Source organism: Pongo abelii, chromosome 7, assembly GCF_028885655.2.
Source record: "Pongo abelii isolate AG06213 chromosome 7, NHGRI_mPonAbe1-v2.0_pri, whole genome shotgun sequence".
NCBI classification, from domain to species: Eukaryota; Metazoa; Chordata; class Mammalia; order Primates; family Hominidae; genus Pongo; species Pongo abelii.
The window spans coordinates 156,947,920-156,963,218 of record NC_071992.2 but is presented as its reverse complement, the minus strand read 5'-3'; the positions used below and the strand labels follow the sequence as shown (position 1 = coordinate 156,963,218).

Below are 15,299 nucleotides of genomic sequence, written 5' to 3'. Positions count from 1 at the left end.
GTCCCTTAGCCGAGGTCAAGCGTGTGGGAGACACGGTGCTGGGGATGGCCACACAGTGCGTGCAGATGAAGAACGTGCAGAGGACCACGCCGCAGACCCTGTCCAACCTCTGCCTGAAGATCAACGTCAAGCTGGGAGGCGTGAACAACATCCTGCTGCCCCAGGGCAGGTAAGGCCTGGCCCCTTTACCTCTGCCTGCCGACCAGGGCATGGTGGGATACCTGGCAGGGTGGGGTGCAGTATGCAGGGGGCAGGGGGGCAGGGTCCCCTCACCTGGGCCCAGCACCGTCCTGGCCACAGCAGAGCAAAGATGTCAGACATAGATCTGGCTGCTCACGCTCTCCTGGGGACCAGGGACGTCTGCAGGAGTTTGAGCACTGTGGCCGGGTTTCCAGACAGAGAAATTTGTGCCTTGAATCCCAGTGGGCAAGGCAGAGCAGGGCATGCCTTGGATGGCCAGGAGATGGAGATGGGCTTCCCTGGCTCAGCAGCAGCAGCTACCATGTGGACCAGGGCCCCCCCATGCTTCCCACGCCAGGCTGGTCATGGATGCTGCGTCGTGCTGGGACTTTAGACTGAAAAGCTCCTCATGGGAGCACACTGTTGGCAGCTCCCGGGCTGGGACAGGATATGTGGCCAAGCGCTGGCCACCTGCCAGTCTCAGAGGCCCAGGGCTGACCGCCGGGGACGGGGGTTGGGGGTGATGGAGCTGCACCCTCCTCTGGCACCTCCTGACCGGCTGAGCATCCAGGTTTTCCAGGGCAGGGCCAGGGTTTGCTTCTTCCCCTCCTCCAAAGCCACCAACCTGTGATGTAGGCAAGAAAGACGTCTCCACACAATGACAGGCATCTTTGCCAACCCTGGCAGTTGTCTTAACATTTGGACGACAACAACGGAGAATATGTAGAATCAGATTATTTGTGCGTTTGGGCAGGAGGGAACTGGAGGCTATAGGCAGCCCCTGTGGCGTGGATCTGTTGGAGCTCCCAGTCACAGTGGGGCTCAGCTGATAAAGCCATCCTAAGCCAGGCAGTGCGCTAAATCTGCATCACTGGCACGCCGTCACAGACCTAAGAATCCTAAATCGAACTGCCTTAAGGCAGTGACCCTCTGTATTTGGAAAGTGGGCGGTGGTGAGCCCCTGCTGTATGCACAGGCCTGTGCTGGGTCACCACAGTGTCCTCACACCTGAGCAGCTCTTGAACCCCAGCGGGGCTCGTTCCCGGAGTGTCCTACTCAGCAGGACTGATCGGGACCAGGAATTTCCACCCCTAGCAAGTGGACACACACAGTGCCGATGCTGCTACACGGGGGACCAGGCTTTGAGAGCCACCGAGTTACACGCACCCAGAAACAGTCCGTTGAATTCATCAGGGAGCAGGGTGATAACATGGGAAGAACCTGGATTCTGAGTCGAATGGCCGTGAGCGTGGGCGCGGGCTCTGCGGTGAAACAGGTTCATGGGAATGAACAAAGACCAATCCAGAGCTGGCTGGGAACTGAAAGTGCTGTTCCTCAGTCAACAGGTTCTGTATGTATTGAGTACCTACTGTGTGCAGGGAGTTTGGGCCATAAGCGGGCAGCACTGGGCCGGAAGTCCTGGTGGAGGCACCCAGGTCATGAGCCCATCGTACAGGCGGCAGGTGCATGCCAGAGCCGTGGGAGGACTGTGAGAGCAGACAGGAGACAGGCCCGCCCCCGTGCAGCCTGGGGAATGCTGGGGAACGAAGGCTCCCTCTGGTGAGCTGGGGTGAGCTGGGGCCGTTGGAGGCACCCGACTAACAGTGTGGCCACCTCTGGCTCCATGAAGCTGAGAGGGGCTGGTGGCCTGGGCCAGGCCAGGGCAGGGGCACAGAGTGGGAGCACCTAGACTCTGAAATGTTTTGAAGATAGAGCCCTGGGACTTGCTGGCAGGTGGGATTGGGCTGTGTGTGAAGGAAAAATCAAGGACCTTGGCCTGGGCTGCAGGAGAGACCCCATCGTCATTAGACAGGGAGGCTGTTGGGAGGGTGAGCACTGGGCATGGGTGAACTGGACCCCGCAGCCTCTGCAGGGCATCTGAGTGCAGCTGATGAGTGGACGGTGGGAACCAGGAGGCTGGCGTCAGGCGAGACAGGATCCAGGAATCCTTAGCAGACAGGTGGTATTCCAAGCCCTGGGCCCTGGAGAAGGCTGGAGTTCAAGGCCTGGAGAGGGAGGAACCAGCAGAGGAGATGGGAGAGGCTGGGGCAGGGAGGCCGGCCGCAGGGCCCTAGGCACCAAGGGAAGTGTGTCCTGCAGCGGGCCAGACGCAGCGAGGCCTGAGGCTCGGCCGTGGGTCTGGGTGATGCAGAGGTCATCGGTGACCTTGGGAAGAGGAGCCTTGTTGCTGTGGCCGTGAGAAGTCTGACTAGAAAGGGGCCTGGGAGCCAGCGCAAGCAGTGATGGGTTCGGCTGAGTCAGGGAGCTCTGCCGCAAGGCAGGCGATGGGAGAGAGAGGGTGTGGGCGGAGAGTGAGTCACAGGCCTGTGGGGAAATGGATGCGGGGAGAGGGCAGCAGAGGCGAGGGCCGCATGTACCCGGTTTCCAACAGGCAGGGCTGGCAGAACGGCCACTTCTGACACTTCCTGATGTTGCCTGCAGCAGCCAAGCAAGGCTGGGTAGGGTGTGGGGTCGTGCACTCTCAACCCGGGAGGGAGGTGCTGTCACCACCTCCACCTTTCCCCGGAGAGCCCGAGGCCCACATGCCTGTCCCTGCCCCTGTGCGTGCTGCCTCCCGGGGAAGTCACCGTTGGGGTGACTTCCGGGGAAGTCACCACTCAGGGTCTGAAAGTTCTCCATGGGGTGGTTTTGCTGCCAGGGAACGCGTGGTCATGTCTGGAGACATGTTGGGGTGTCAGGCTAGACGGAGTGCTACTGGCATCCAGTGGGTGGAGGCCTCTCAGCGTCTGCCTATGCTTGGGACAGCCCCCTGCCCCAACAAAGAACGAGCTGGCCCCAGGCATTGGTGGTGCCAAGGGTAGTGGTGAGAAACCCTGGCGTAGGTGTGGCTGCAGAGGGAGTAGAGGGTGGAAGGGTGAGCCCTCTGGGGCCTGAGCCCCAGCCTCAACAGCTGTCAGCCCCCCAACCCCTGGCTCTTCTGAAGCAGATTTCAGACCTTGTGTCATTTAATCTGCAAGGAGTTTAATATTCCTGTTAAAAGATAAGGATTCTTTTCAAAAGCATTACCATGATACACTGAGCACCTCCAAAAGGTGATGGTGGCACCTACTAGGGTCAGAGGTCCAGGCATGTCTCACTGTGGCCCCTGACGCCACTCCTCTCCGCAGGCCGCCGGTGTTCCAGCAGCCCGTCATCTTTCTGGGAGCGGACGTCACTCACCCCCCTGCCGGGGACGGGAAGAAGCCCTCCATTGCCGCCGTGAGTGTCAGCGCTTCCCCATGGGTCTTCCATTGACAACATGCAGGACCCTGTCGAAGTCCCACTGTCACAGCGTGGCCAGGGGTCCTTCCTGAAAGGCATGGGGTCTCACTAAGCTGCGGTAGGGACGGCCGGGGTCATGCAGGAGAGAGGTGTTTGGAGGGGACACTAGAATGACATAAAATAAGTTCTAAGCAGCAGTCAGAGGTGGGGCATAGGGGCTCATGCCTATCCCAGCCCTTTGGGAGGTCTGAAGGGCAAGGAGGCCCCCTTGCACGTGGCCTGACTGGCGGGTGGTAGCCTAGGGTGTGATGACACCTGTGCCCCCCCATCATGAAAACTCCGGCCTTGGACACAGCCCCGAACCTCAGACAGGCCCGTGCTGCTTCTATTTTCTTGTTTTTCTTGGACAATGAGCTTAATGTTTCAGAGCTTTCTTGGGTGTAAAATGAGGAAACAAATGTTGACCTCATGGGAGAATCAGGAAATGATGTAGTTAAGCCCCTGGCATGGTGCCTGGCACATAGTAGATGCTCGGAAAATGCTTACATTCCAGCCTGGGCAACATGGCGAACGCCCGTCTCTACAAAAATAGCTGGGGGTGGTGGCGTGCGCCTGTCGTTCCTGCTACCTAGGAGGCTGAGGTGGGAGGATTGCCAGAGCACAGGAGATCGAGGCTGCAGCGAGAAGAGATTGCGCCACTGCACTCCAGCCTGGCCAACAAAGTGAGATTTTCTCTCAAAAAAGAAAAAGAAAATGCTACCATTATTATTTCATCAGTTGGGAGAGAATATGGAGCAAGAGAGTCTATCTGGGACGCAAGGAAGCCATTCGAGCTGCCCCAGGTGGAAGAAAAGCAACATGAGATGTGCTCTGGTGTTATTCAGGGCACACTTCCTTTAGGAAATTCACATGCATCAACTAATTCTTGCCACTTGGCCCGATAATCACAACCCCACCACTCCCACACATAGACCGCTGCTCACGTTGCTGAGTCTTTTTTTGTTGTTGTTGTTTTGTGGGTTTTTTTGTTTCTATTTTTGTTTTTTTGTGTTTTTTGAGACAGAGTAACTGTCGCCCAGGCTGGATTGCAATGGTGCGATCTCAGCTCACTGCAACCTTCGCCTCCCAGGTTCAAGCAATTCTCCCGCCTCAGCCTCCCAAGTAGCTGAGATTACAGGCACCTGTCATCATGGCTGGCTAAATTTTGTATTTTATAGAGATGGGGTTTCACCATGTTGGCCAGGCTGGTCTTGAACTCCTGACCTCAGGTGATCCACCTGCCTCAACCTCCCAAAGTGCTGGGATGACAGGTGTGAGCCACCGCACCTGGCCATGCTGAGCCATTTTCAGCCCTTTCCTCTGATGGTGAAGCACCGCATGGCCGTCACCAAGCCACAGCTGGGCACCAGTGTGCCCAGGAGGGAGCCAGGGCACAGAGGGGAGCCCCCGAGGGTCCTGCAGCTGGAGAAAGCCCGCAGCACAGCGGGCTGGCGCCCTCCCCTGTTCCCACCTCACCTGGTCCCCGTTAGCTTTGTTTTTTTCTATACAAATGTTATGAAGCATTCAACTATATCTTGGGTTTTTGGAGCCTTAGGCTGGTTTTTTTTTTTTTTTTTTTTTTTCAAGTTTTCAGGAACAGAGAAATCTGTGTTTATCCCCTATCCCCACAATTCTCAATCAATAGGAACAGATTTCTGTTTATGTTAATGTATTTCTGTTTATACCAGCTGGAAACATTACAGAGTTTATTTATTTTTCTCTTGGTTTAAGAGAAAAATTATAGCCCAAGGCAGGACAAAGGATGTGGAATAGTGGGAGAATTAACTGGGAAAGAACTTGTTCAGTAAGGATTTACGAAGAAGGAGGCAGATTGCCAAGAAGCAGCTCCTATTTTTCAGTGACATGAGAGGTTTTATTTCCATCAGTGTTTTTCAAAATTCAAGGACCTCGCCTTCCCCAGCCAGAGGGTGGAGCGGCACGTGGGGATCTACCCGGTTCCCTCCGTGAGCTGGGCCACCTCATCCCTCACGCTCCCTTGGCCCCCGACAAAGAAACCGCAGAGCCGTGCTGGGCTCTCTCTGTCTGCCGTCTTTGTGGCTGGCACCTTCCGGTGTCTGCTCGCATGGCTGGTGTGCCTTCAGGATGCTCTCTGTTGATGTGCTTGTAGTTTCTTTGGAAGAAATAGGGACACCCCCACCCATTGCCTTCTTTGGACTGATTAATTCAGCCACATCTGATGCCAAGCAGAGGATAGTTCTAATCTGTCTTTCTGTTTTTGAGATAGAGTCTCACTCTGTTGCCCAGGCTGGAGTGTGTGGTGTGATCTCGGCTCACTGCAACCTCCGCCTCCTGGGTTCAAGCAGTTTTCCTGCCTCAGCCTCCCAAGTAGCTGGGATTACAGGCACGCACCACCACACCCAGCTCATTTTTATATTTTTAGCAGAGACAGGGTTTTACCACGTTGGCCAGGCTGGTCTCAAACTCCTGATCTCAGGTGATCCGCCCATCTTGGCCTCCAAAGTGCTGGGATTACAGGTGTGAGCCACTGCACCCGGCCTGTTTTGTTTTGTTTTGTGTTTTTTAAACTATGTAACTTGGCAAATTTTTGTACTTCAGTACGTATTTACGAACACTATTGCCAGACACCAAAAGCCTAAAGGCTGAGTTCACACCCAGCCAGCCATTGTCACTTGACTGTGACATGAGTTCCAGGGTGGGGACACTTCTCGTCCCCATCTTCCCGAGAGTCCAGGCACATGCCCAGAAGAGGAAAGTTTTGGGAACCCCTGACCACACTCACTGCCTGTTCCTGCAGGTGGTGGGCAGCATGGACGCCCACCCCAATCGCTACTGCGCCACCGTGCGCGTGCAGCAGCACCGGCAGGAGATCATACAAGACCTGGCCGCCATGGTCCGCGAGCTCCTCATCCAGTTCTATAAGTCCACGCGCTTCAAGCCTACCCGCATCATCTTCTACCGCGACGGCGTCTCTGAAGGCCAGTTCCAGCAGGTGGGCGCCTCTTGGAACCTTCCCTCCCCTTCTCCGGGGTCTGTAATTCACCTGTTTGTGCAGCAGAACCACACTCGATGAATGGCAACAATGATGTGGCTTTCATTCGGCCCCAAGGCTGATCTTGGGGCCGAATGAAAGGGGTCACAGCATGGAAGGGGGTCCGGGGAGGAGATGGGACACGGGGCTGTCGAGACCCTGACACGTGACACTGAGGCAGGACAGAGGGAGAGGAGGAGGGGTGGGTGTGGGCCTAGGGACCGAGAGATGAGGGAGAGACACTTGAGTCCCGCTGACTTGCAGAGCAGAGCTCCATCTGGGGGCTTCCCGAGGGCCTGGCTTTGCCTTGCAGGCTGTGGAGAGCTGTCGGGTGTCCCTGCGAGGTGGGGAGCTCATTGTGCCTGGGGACGCCTGTCTGCAGTGTGAGAGGTGTGGAGGCAGGGCCAGGAGGAGGGATAGGTGGCAGCTCTGTTGAAAGTAGGGTCGCCAGGACGCGGCCACTGTCTGGATGTAGAGAGAGACGGCCACAGTGGGTCACTGCTGGGTCTGGACAGGCAAGGAAGGCATCACAGAGGGGTGAGGGGAGTTTTGTTGCTGTCTTTGGTTGAGAGCACACACAGCACCCCCAGATCAAGGTGACCCGTGGGCAGGAATGAGTCCATCTTGGCCTGGAACCTGGGCAGTGGGTGCCCTGAATGTTTCTCCCGTTGGCTAGAGCCGATTCCTCCCCACCCCTCGCCATGCCACACAGTCGCATCTTTGGGAGGTGTTAGCAAGAAAAGCAGAAGAAAGCCGCCCCGGGCCTGTTGGGGGAGGAGCCCCACCCAGTGGGGTGGGAAGACATCCTCGGTGGCTGCCCCAGGAGCTTAGGAACTCCCCCGCCTTGATCAGGAGGCGGGATGGCACGCAGCCCAGCTCCCGCATTTGCCTTCCCAGTCCAGAGTGGAAGCAGAGCTCGTTCCTGAGACCCATGGCCTCCTAGGAGGACAGAATGGATACACCTTGACCTGCCGGCACCTCTGGCTGGAGCCTGCCCTGAGCTTTTTTTTTTTTTTTTTTTTTTTTTTTTGAGACAGACTCTCGCTGTCACCAGGCTGGAGTGCAGTGGCAGGATCTCGGCTCACTGCAACCTCCACCTCCCGGGTTCAAGCAGTTCTCCTGCCTCTGCCTCCCGAGTAGCTGGGATTACGACAGGCGCCCACCACCACGCCCAGTTAATTTTTGTATTTTTAGTAGAGACGGGGTTTCACCATGTTGGCCAGGATGATCTCGATCTCTTGATCTTGTGATCCGCCCACCTTGGCCTCCCAAAGTGCTGGGATTACAGGCGTGAGCCACTGCGCCCAGCCCAAAGCCTGCCCTGAGCTTCTGCAGGAGCTTGGCCTCTGCGTGTGCCTTCTCAGCACAGAGCCCAGCCTGCATCCCTGGCGTTGGCTGCGCCCCTTGCACACACACAACCTCCTGCGCCCTCCAGGGGAAGTGTTCTTCCCATTCCTGAGTGCCAAGCCCCCTCCTCCTGCATCCAGTCCTTTCTGCAGAGAGGATGGTTTCTGCCCTCCTGTGTTTTCACCTCCCCGTGAACATACTCATTGTCTCTTAGAATCACCACGGCTGGGTGTTCTAAACCCAGAACCCACACGTGGGACCGTTGCTCACACGCACTACCATCTTTAAGCACAACCTCCTCCCTCCCATACCCCTAGGTTCTCCACCATGAGTTGCTGGCCATCCGTGAGGCCTGTATCAAGCTGGAAAAAGACTACCAGCCCGGGATCACCTTCATCGTGGTGCAGAAGAGGCACCACACCCGGCTCTTCTGCACTGACAAGAACGAGCGGGTGAGTTTCTGCATGACTCCAGGCAGGGGGCACGGTTCTCCCCTCAGCCCCACACCCCGAGCACACTCACAGAGAACCTACTGGCCACAGTGCCACTGTCCCAGGCTCTAGGGTGACTCTGTCCTCCAAGGGGCTTTGTGGGGACCCAGGTTTGGGCACTAGAGAAGGCTGTCCTTGATTTGGTGAAGTTTTTTTGTTGTTGTTTTGGAGGGTTTTGTGTTTTTTTTTTTGTTTTAAAATGGGGTCTGGCTCTGTCACCCAGGCTAGAGTGCAGTGGTGCGATCATAGCTTACTGCAGCCTCTAGCTCCTGGGCTCAAGTGATCTTCCCACCTCACCCTCCCTGGTAGCTAGGACTAAGGCATCCACCACCACACCTGGCTAATTTTTTTTTTATTTTTTGTAGAGACAGGGTCTCACTATGTTGTCCAAGCTGGTGTCAAACTCCTGGGCTCAAGCCATCCTCTTGCCTTGGCCTGCCAAAGTGCTGGCATTACAGGTGTGAACCACTGCGCCCCACCAAAAAGTCTTAATTTATAAATCCCATAGGCCTAGACTAGTTCTAGGCACAAGATGTCACTTATCTAATAGATTACCAAAAGAGGTGGCTCTGAAAAAGTCCCATTTGGAAACCACAGCAAGGAGCTGTGCAGTCGTAAAGAATTGGCAGAGTGGTGCAAACTTGGACCCTCCCGGCAGGTGCCTGTGGCAGGGCTGGAAGGTGGTGCTGAGAAGGGGAGGAGAGGTGGCGGCGTTGAAGCGCCACGGTTCATCTCACAGGTGTTCCGGAAGGACAATGAGGAGGAGCAAGAGTTGTAGACAGAACAGCTGAGAATTCTCCACAGCTGACGAAAGATAGGAGACCCAGGTTAAAAGTGTTTTCCGTATTCCTAGTAGGATAAGTAAAAATAAACTCACACCTATCCACATTGTCCTAACTGCATAACATCAAGGTAGCTGCCTAAGGAAAGAGACCTGCCCAGAAAGGAGGCCTTGGACTGAACCAGAAGACCTTGACCTGGTCAAGGCAGGGCCGGAAGGCAGAGGGTTATCATCCACTTGGCACCCCCAGGAAAGAATACTTAAGAGTGTTAGACTCCCTACAGGCACACCTGTGCAAGGACACAGGGAAGGTCTACTGTGCAAATGGAAGGCGAAACAGAAGTTAAGCATCACAGTGAAGAAAAAGGATATTTTATCACAGTAAAAGGAATCATTCACCAGGCCAGGCACGGTGGCTCAAGCCTGTAATCCCGGCACTTTGGGAGGCCGAGGCAGGTGGCTCACCTGAGGTCAGGAGACCGAGACCAGCCTGGCCAACATGGCGAAACCCCATCTCTACTAAAAATACAAAAAATTACCCAGGCGTGGTGGTGGGTGCCTGTAGTCCTGGGTACTGGGGAGGCTGAGGCAAGAGAATTGCTTAAACCTGGGAGGCAGAGGTTGCAGTGAGCCGACATTGCGCTACTACACTCCAGCCTGGGGGACAGAGTGAGACTGTCTCAAAAAAGAAAAAAAAATACCCAAAAATAAATAAATAAATAAGTGGAATGATTCACCAAAAAGATAAAGCAACTAATGAGCTTGAATGTACCTAACACCAAATTATGTAAAGAAAAAAAAGTAAAGCAAAAACTAACAGAATTTTAAGGAGAAATTGATGAACACGCCATCAAAGATGGATATTTTTACACAGCTCTTATTATACTGTTTCCAGACAAAAATGAAAAACTAAGGGAAAAAAAACTGGGGCCAGGTGTGGTGACTCACACTGTCATCCCACCACTTTGGGAGGCCAAGGTGGGAGGATCGTATTAGTCCAAGAGTTCAAGACCAGCCTGAGCAACAAAGTGAAACCCCATCTCTAAAAGAAATTTAAAAATTAGTTGTGTATGGTGGCATACACCTATGGTCCCAGCTACTCAGGAGGCTGAGGCAAGAGATTTGCTTGAGCTCAGGAGGTTGAGGCTGCAGTGAGCTATGATTGCACCACTGCACTCCAACCTGTCTTAAAAAAAAAAAAAAAAGAAGAAGAAGAAAAGAAACCCTGAAAATTGGAAGAGTGAAATGAACAAGCCAAGCCAGGTCTAATAGCTAGATAGAATCTTCCTTACAAATAGCTGCGTTCACATGGAAGGGTTATAAAAGTTCTACCAGGACAAAGGAAGTCTCAGGAGCTTTCCAAACTTCAGTCTCAAGCCATATTTTTTTAATAATTATACAATTAAATTTTAAATCAACAGTAGAAACGAAGTTGAAGAATGTTTTCAACTTTCAATTCACTGCTGAGTAGCTCATGCATTAAACATGTAACAAGAATAGAAATCACAAAGTACTCAGAACCTAACAGAATCGGGAATGTCCTGTCAAGCCTTATGCAATGCAGCTAAGACAGTGCAGTCTGTAGATTTAGATGAATTTGTTGTACAACAAGAAAGAGAGCAATAAAAGAAGCCTAAAGACATAGGGATGGGAATAAGAGATCTCAGTCCCCAGGAGTCAAGGGAAGGCTGAGGCACTCATGGCCTTGGGTGTCTTCCCCTGTCCCCCTTCCTCCCCGCTGCAGCCCCCAGATCTCTGTTGCAGGAGGCAGGAGGGCTCTGAAGTCAGCTTGCTCCTGGTGACACCTACACGCCACTTCTCCATCCTAGAATGGAATATAATGAATGAGGTAGAAACTGAAGAAGAAATAAAGCAGATGAACAAAATCCAACACTACTTTGAAAAGAGATATTAGGGCTGGATGTGCTGGCTCATGCCTGTAATCCCAGCACTTTGGGAGGCTGAGGCAGGCAGATCATGAGGTCAGGAGTTCAAGACCAGCCTGACCAACATAGTGAAACCCCGTCTCTACTAAAAATATAAAAATTAGCTGGCCGTGGTGGCACATGCCTATAGTCCCAGCCACTCGGGAGGCCGAGGCAGGAGAATCGCTTGAACCTGGGAGGCAGAGGTTGCAGTGAACCGAGACTGCGCCATTGTGCTCCAGCCTGGGTGACAAAGCAAGTCTCCGTCTCAAAAAAAAAAAAAAAAATTGCAAAGAAGGGAACACACTGGAGATTCTTTTTTGTATGTATATTTCAAATGTGTACAACTAGGAAACATTCATCAGGGACCCTGCTAAATGCCGGAGCAGGGCTTATGGGGTGGGGGTTTGCTGCTGTGGTGGCCGTGCCTGCATCTTGGCTGGCTTTTTGGTCCATGCTTGTGACCTTGTAATTAAACCATTGAATGGTTATATGTACCACCCCTGGCCTCTGGGACAGTCTCTGATGGAGCCACCCTGCTCTCTCAGGTGCTGGGAGCAAGCCACCAGCAAAGCACAGGCGCTCCTGACAGTGTTCAGAGCCTCCCAGCTCCTCTGCCTCGAGCGCCGGTGTGCTTGTGCTCGGATGATGGCCCATCTGCAGCCAGTCACCTGGTTTAGCTTTAGATTTGTATGTTGGTGACAGTTTCCATCTTGACCTCGAATCAAAATAGCACCAACAGTAGTGAGGGACTCTTAAGGCATTAAAGGCACGTTCTGCAGTGAAAAGACTGCATTGAACTCACGGGCGTTCATGAGAGTGGGCGGAAAATAACCCCAGCCTACACAGAACATTAACTCATTTAACTTGGTGATCAGCACTTGTTAAATTTTACGTAACACTAAACTACCGAGGACCTGTATTAGCCAATTTAAAAACTTCAAAATAGGGCACCCTGGCCAGCGGGCGGTGCGGCTGCCTGGCCCGCCTGCTTGGCTCTGCCAGTCCCTGGCCGTGTCTAATGAGATGCCTGTGTTGCCGAAGGTTGGGAAAAGTGGAAACATTCCAGCAGGCACGACTGTGGACACGAAAATCACCCACCCCACCGAGTTCGACTTCTACCTGTGTAGTCACGCTGGCATCCAGGTAAGGCCGGGAGTCCCCTTTGGACAGAGTCTTGGCCGTCTGCCGTGTCATCCCCCACATTCAGCAAACACTTGCGCTCTGGCTGGCACGTGGGATGTGGTGTGAGGGGCCCACACAGGCAGTACCAGGGAACCGGCGAGCCCAGGCTGTGCCAGGCCGCTGGGGTGGGGAGAGGGGCCTGGGGGGGCAGGTCAGCATGGGCCTCCCAGAAGAAGGAAGTCCCATTTAGTAGGACTGAGGAGCAGGGAGCACCAAGGGCCTTGGGGAGCCGGGGATGTGGTGTGGCTGGAGCTTGGTGAGGTCTGAGCAGGAATGAGGCGCTGGGGCTGCCATGGGGTGGCAGCTAGAAGGCCACTGGAAAGCTGCTATAGGGACCACATGGGGCAGCCTCCGTGTCGATTCACGAGCACTTGGCGCAGTCAGCCTTGCCGTCCCCTCCTCGCACGATCACTGGCCAGGGCCAGGCTCCAGCCAAGGACTGGGTGCTCAGAGAAGGTTGCCATGGTGTTGGTTATCACCTCAAGGCTCTCCTGGGTTCCTTCATGAGGGGACCCCCATCTGGCCCAAGGCGATTCTTGTGAGCACTGACAGGAGCAGGAGCACCACGTCCATGGTAGGAGCTGCCCCTCCCCAGCTCTGCAGAGCTTCACCCTGGGGACAGGAGGAACCTTAGTCACGTGCCGTCCCTGCCTGCAGAGAGCTTGATCAGAGGGGCTTTTGGTTTTTCAAAGTATAAGTAAGGACTTGAATATCCCTTCCTAAAGGATTTGAACCCTAGAGTTTGAAGATTTGCTATGAACTTTGTACGTACCTTTAATATTCCATTGGAAATATTTAAAAATGTCATGTTGTTCACATGCCTGACAGAGAAGGAATGGGGGCTGGTGAACCGTGGCCTGTGGGCCAGGTCCAGCCTGCAGCCCGGGAGCTGAGAGTGGGTTTTGCTGTTCGAAGGGTTGTTGAGAAGCAGGCGATGGAGTGCGTGCAGGGTTTGTGGCACTTCTTGGTGCAAAGCGCCTATCCCAGTGTTGGCTTGCTTTGCCAGGGCTGGTGAGATGGGTCTGGAGCCGTGCCCTGCCTGCGTGTGCCCTCTGTTCAGTCTTCCCTCCTGGTGGGGGAGCCGCACCCACCAGGGCCTCCTGGGCATGTTTCCTGGGCAAACTCTTCTCCCTGAACTTTCTACCCAAAATCTTTCTAACGGGGGTTGCTTCTCTGGTGAGCTATTTATGGCCCAAGGCTGCCACTGCTGCTGTGTCCTTAGCAGACCCATGGAGACAGATGCCCTCACTCCCCTGGGCCCCTGTGACAGCCACCAGTCACACGCCAGGAAAGGGGTGCCGGAGCATGTGCGGTGGAGCATCAGGGATGAACGTTCCAATGCCCACCAGCACCAGGGGCCTCGGCACAGGGCTAGACACAGAGCAGGTGGCAGGGACTGTGCTGGACAGGTTGTTGTCGGAAGGGCCTGGGAGGCTGGCAGGTGGAGCAGGCGGTGAGGCGGGCAGGCAGGCAGGCAGAGGTGGCAGAGAGGCCTGCAGTCAGCAGCTGGTGCTGCTTTCATTTCAAAGGATCTCCAACCACAGGAGGTGTGTAAAATGGTACTCACGTTCACACTCTCACTTCTACAATGTTACTGCTAATGTGTAATTTTTTTTTTTTTTTAGACAGAGTCTCACTCTGTCGCCCAGGCTGGAGTGCAGTGGCGCGTACTCAGCTCACTGCAGCCTCTGCCTCCTGGGTTCCAGCGATTCTCATGCCTCAGCCTCCTGGGTAGCTGGGATTACAGGCGCACGCAACAACACATGGCTAATTTTTGTATTTTTAGTAGAGATGGGGTTTCGCCATGTTGGCCAGGCTGGTCTCGAACTCCTGACCTCAGGTGATCTGCGCGCCTCGGCCTCCCAAAGTGCTGGAATTACAGGCATGATCCACCGCACCTGGCCTAATGTGTAACTTTTATTAGAGGTCTTTTTCTTGCCATTATAAATCAATTATATAAAACGTAAGATACACAAATGGCACTGTCCTTGTTACGTCCACTTTCAATATTGCTTTATATCTTTTTTTTTTTTTTTTTGGAGACGGAATCTCACTCTGTCCCCTAGGCTGGAGTGCAGTGGCACAATCTCGGCTCACTGCAAGCTCTGCCTCCCAGGTTCATGCCATTCTCTGGCCTCAGCCTCCCGAGTAGCTGGGACTACAGATGCCCACCACCACGCCCGGCTAATTTTTTGTATTTTTAGTAGAGACGGGGTTTCATCCTGTTAGCCAGGACGGTCTTGATCTTCTGACCTCGTGATCTGCCTGCCTCGGCCTCCCAAAGTTCTGGGATTACAGGCGTGAGCCACCGGGCCCAGCCTGCTTTATATCTTTGCTATGATTTTTCTGTGTGTAAATAAATGTATACAGTTTTACAAATATGGGGCCATTTACTATATGTAGTTATGATGCCTTTTTTTTTTTTTTTTTTTTTTTTTTTTGAGATGGAGGAGTCTCTCTCTGTTGCCCAGGCTGGAGCGCAGTGGCGTGATCTCAGCTCACCGCAACCTCCACCTCCCAGGTTCAGAAAGCAGTTCTCCTGCCTCAGTCTCCTAAGTAGCTGGGACTACAGGCGCGTGCCACCACGCCCGGCTAATTTTTTTGTATTTTTAGTAGAGACGGGGTTTCACTATGTTGGCCAGGCTGGACTCAAACTCCTGACCTCGTGATCTGCCTGCCTTGGCCTCCCAAAGTGCTGGGATTACAGGCGTGAGCCTCCGCGTCCAGACTGTGATGCATTTTTAATAATATAACTATAAATCTTCTCCACAGTATCCTTTTAAAGATTTTATGCGAGTCCAACTGTCTACTCTTCTGATCTCTTTTAGGGGACAAGCAGGCCTTCGCACTATCATGTCCTCTGGGACGACAATCGTTTCTCCTCTGATGAGCTGCAGATCCTAACCTACCAGCTGTGTCACACCTACGTGCGCTGCACACGCTCCGTGTCCATCCCAGCGCCAGCGTACTACGCTCACCTGGTAGCCTTCCGGGCCAGGTACCACCTGGTGGATAAGGAACATGACAGGTGAGTGGCATGCCTGGCTGGAGGTCACAGCAGGGGTGGTTTTTGTCACGGGTATTGGCAGCTGCTTTTCCAAAAGGGGAAGGGGCAGGGC

At 53.8% G+C, this 15,299-nt stretch overlaps 1 protein-coding gene across 8 annotated transcripts in view; it reads left to right on the top strand.

Annotated features, from left to right (window-relative positions):
• The window catches only part of AGO2 (argonaute RISC catalytic component 2), a 117,940-nt gene that overhangs the window by 90,452 nt on the left and 12,189 nt on the right, over positions 1–15,299 (top strand). For 6 of the 8 annotated variants that reach the window (XM_024250989.3, XM_054518883.2, XM_024250988.3 and 3 more), the window contains 6 exons: positions 10–169; positions 3,309–3,399; positions 6,218–6,412; positions 8,116–8,250; positions 12,040–12,141; positions 15,009–15,208. In XM_024250989.3, coding sequence (XP_024106757.1) covers positions 10–169; positions 3,309–3,399; positions 6,218–6,412; positions 8,116–8,250; positions 12,040–12,141; positions 15,009–15,208 — 883 coding nt within the window. The remainder of the gene's footprint in view (positions 1–9; positions 170–3,308; positions 3,400–6,217; positions 6,413–8,115; positions 8,251–12,039; positions 12,142–15,008; positions 15,209–15,299) is intronic. The other 2 variants (XM_054518881.2, XM_063726826.1) reach the window with 1 other exon arrangement.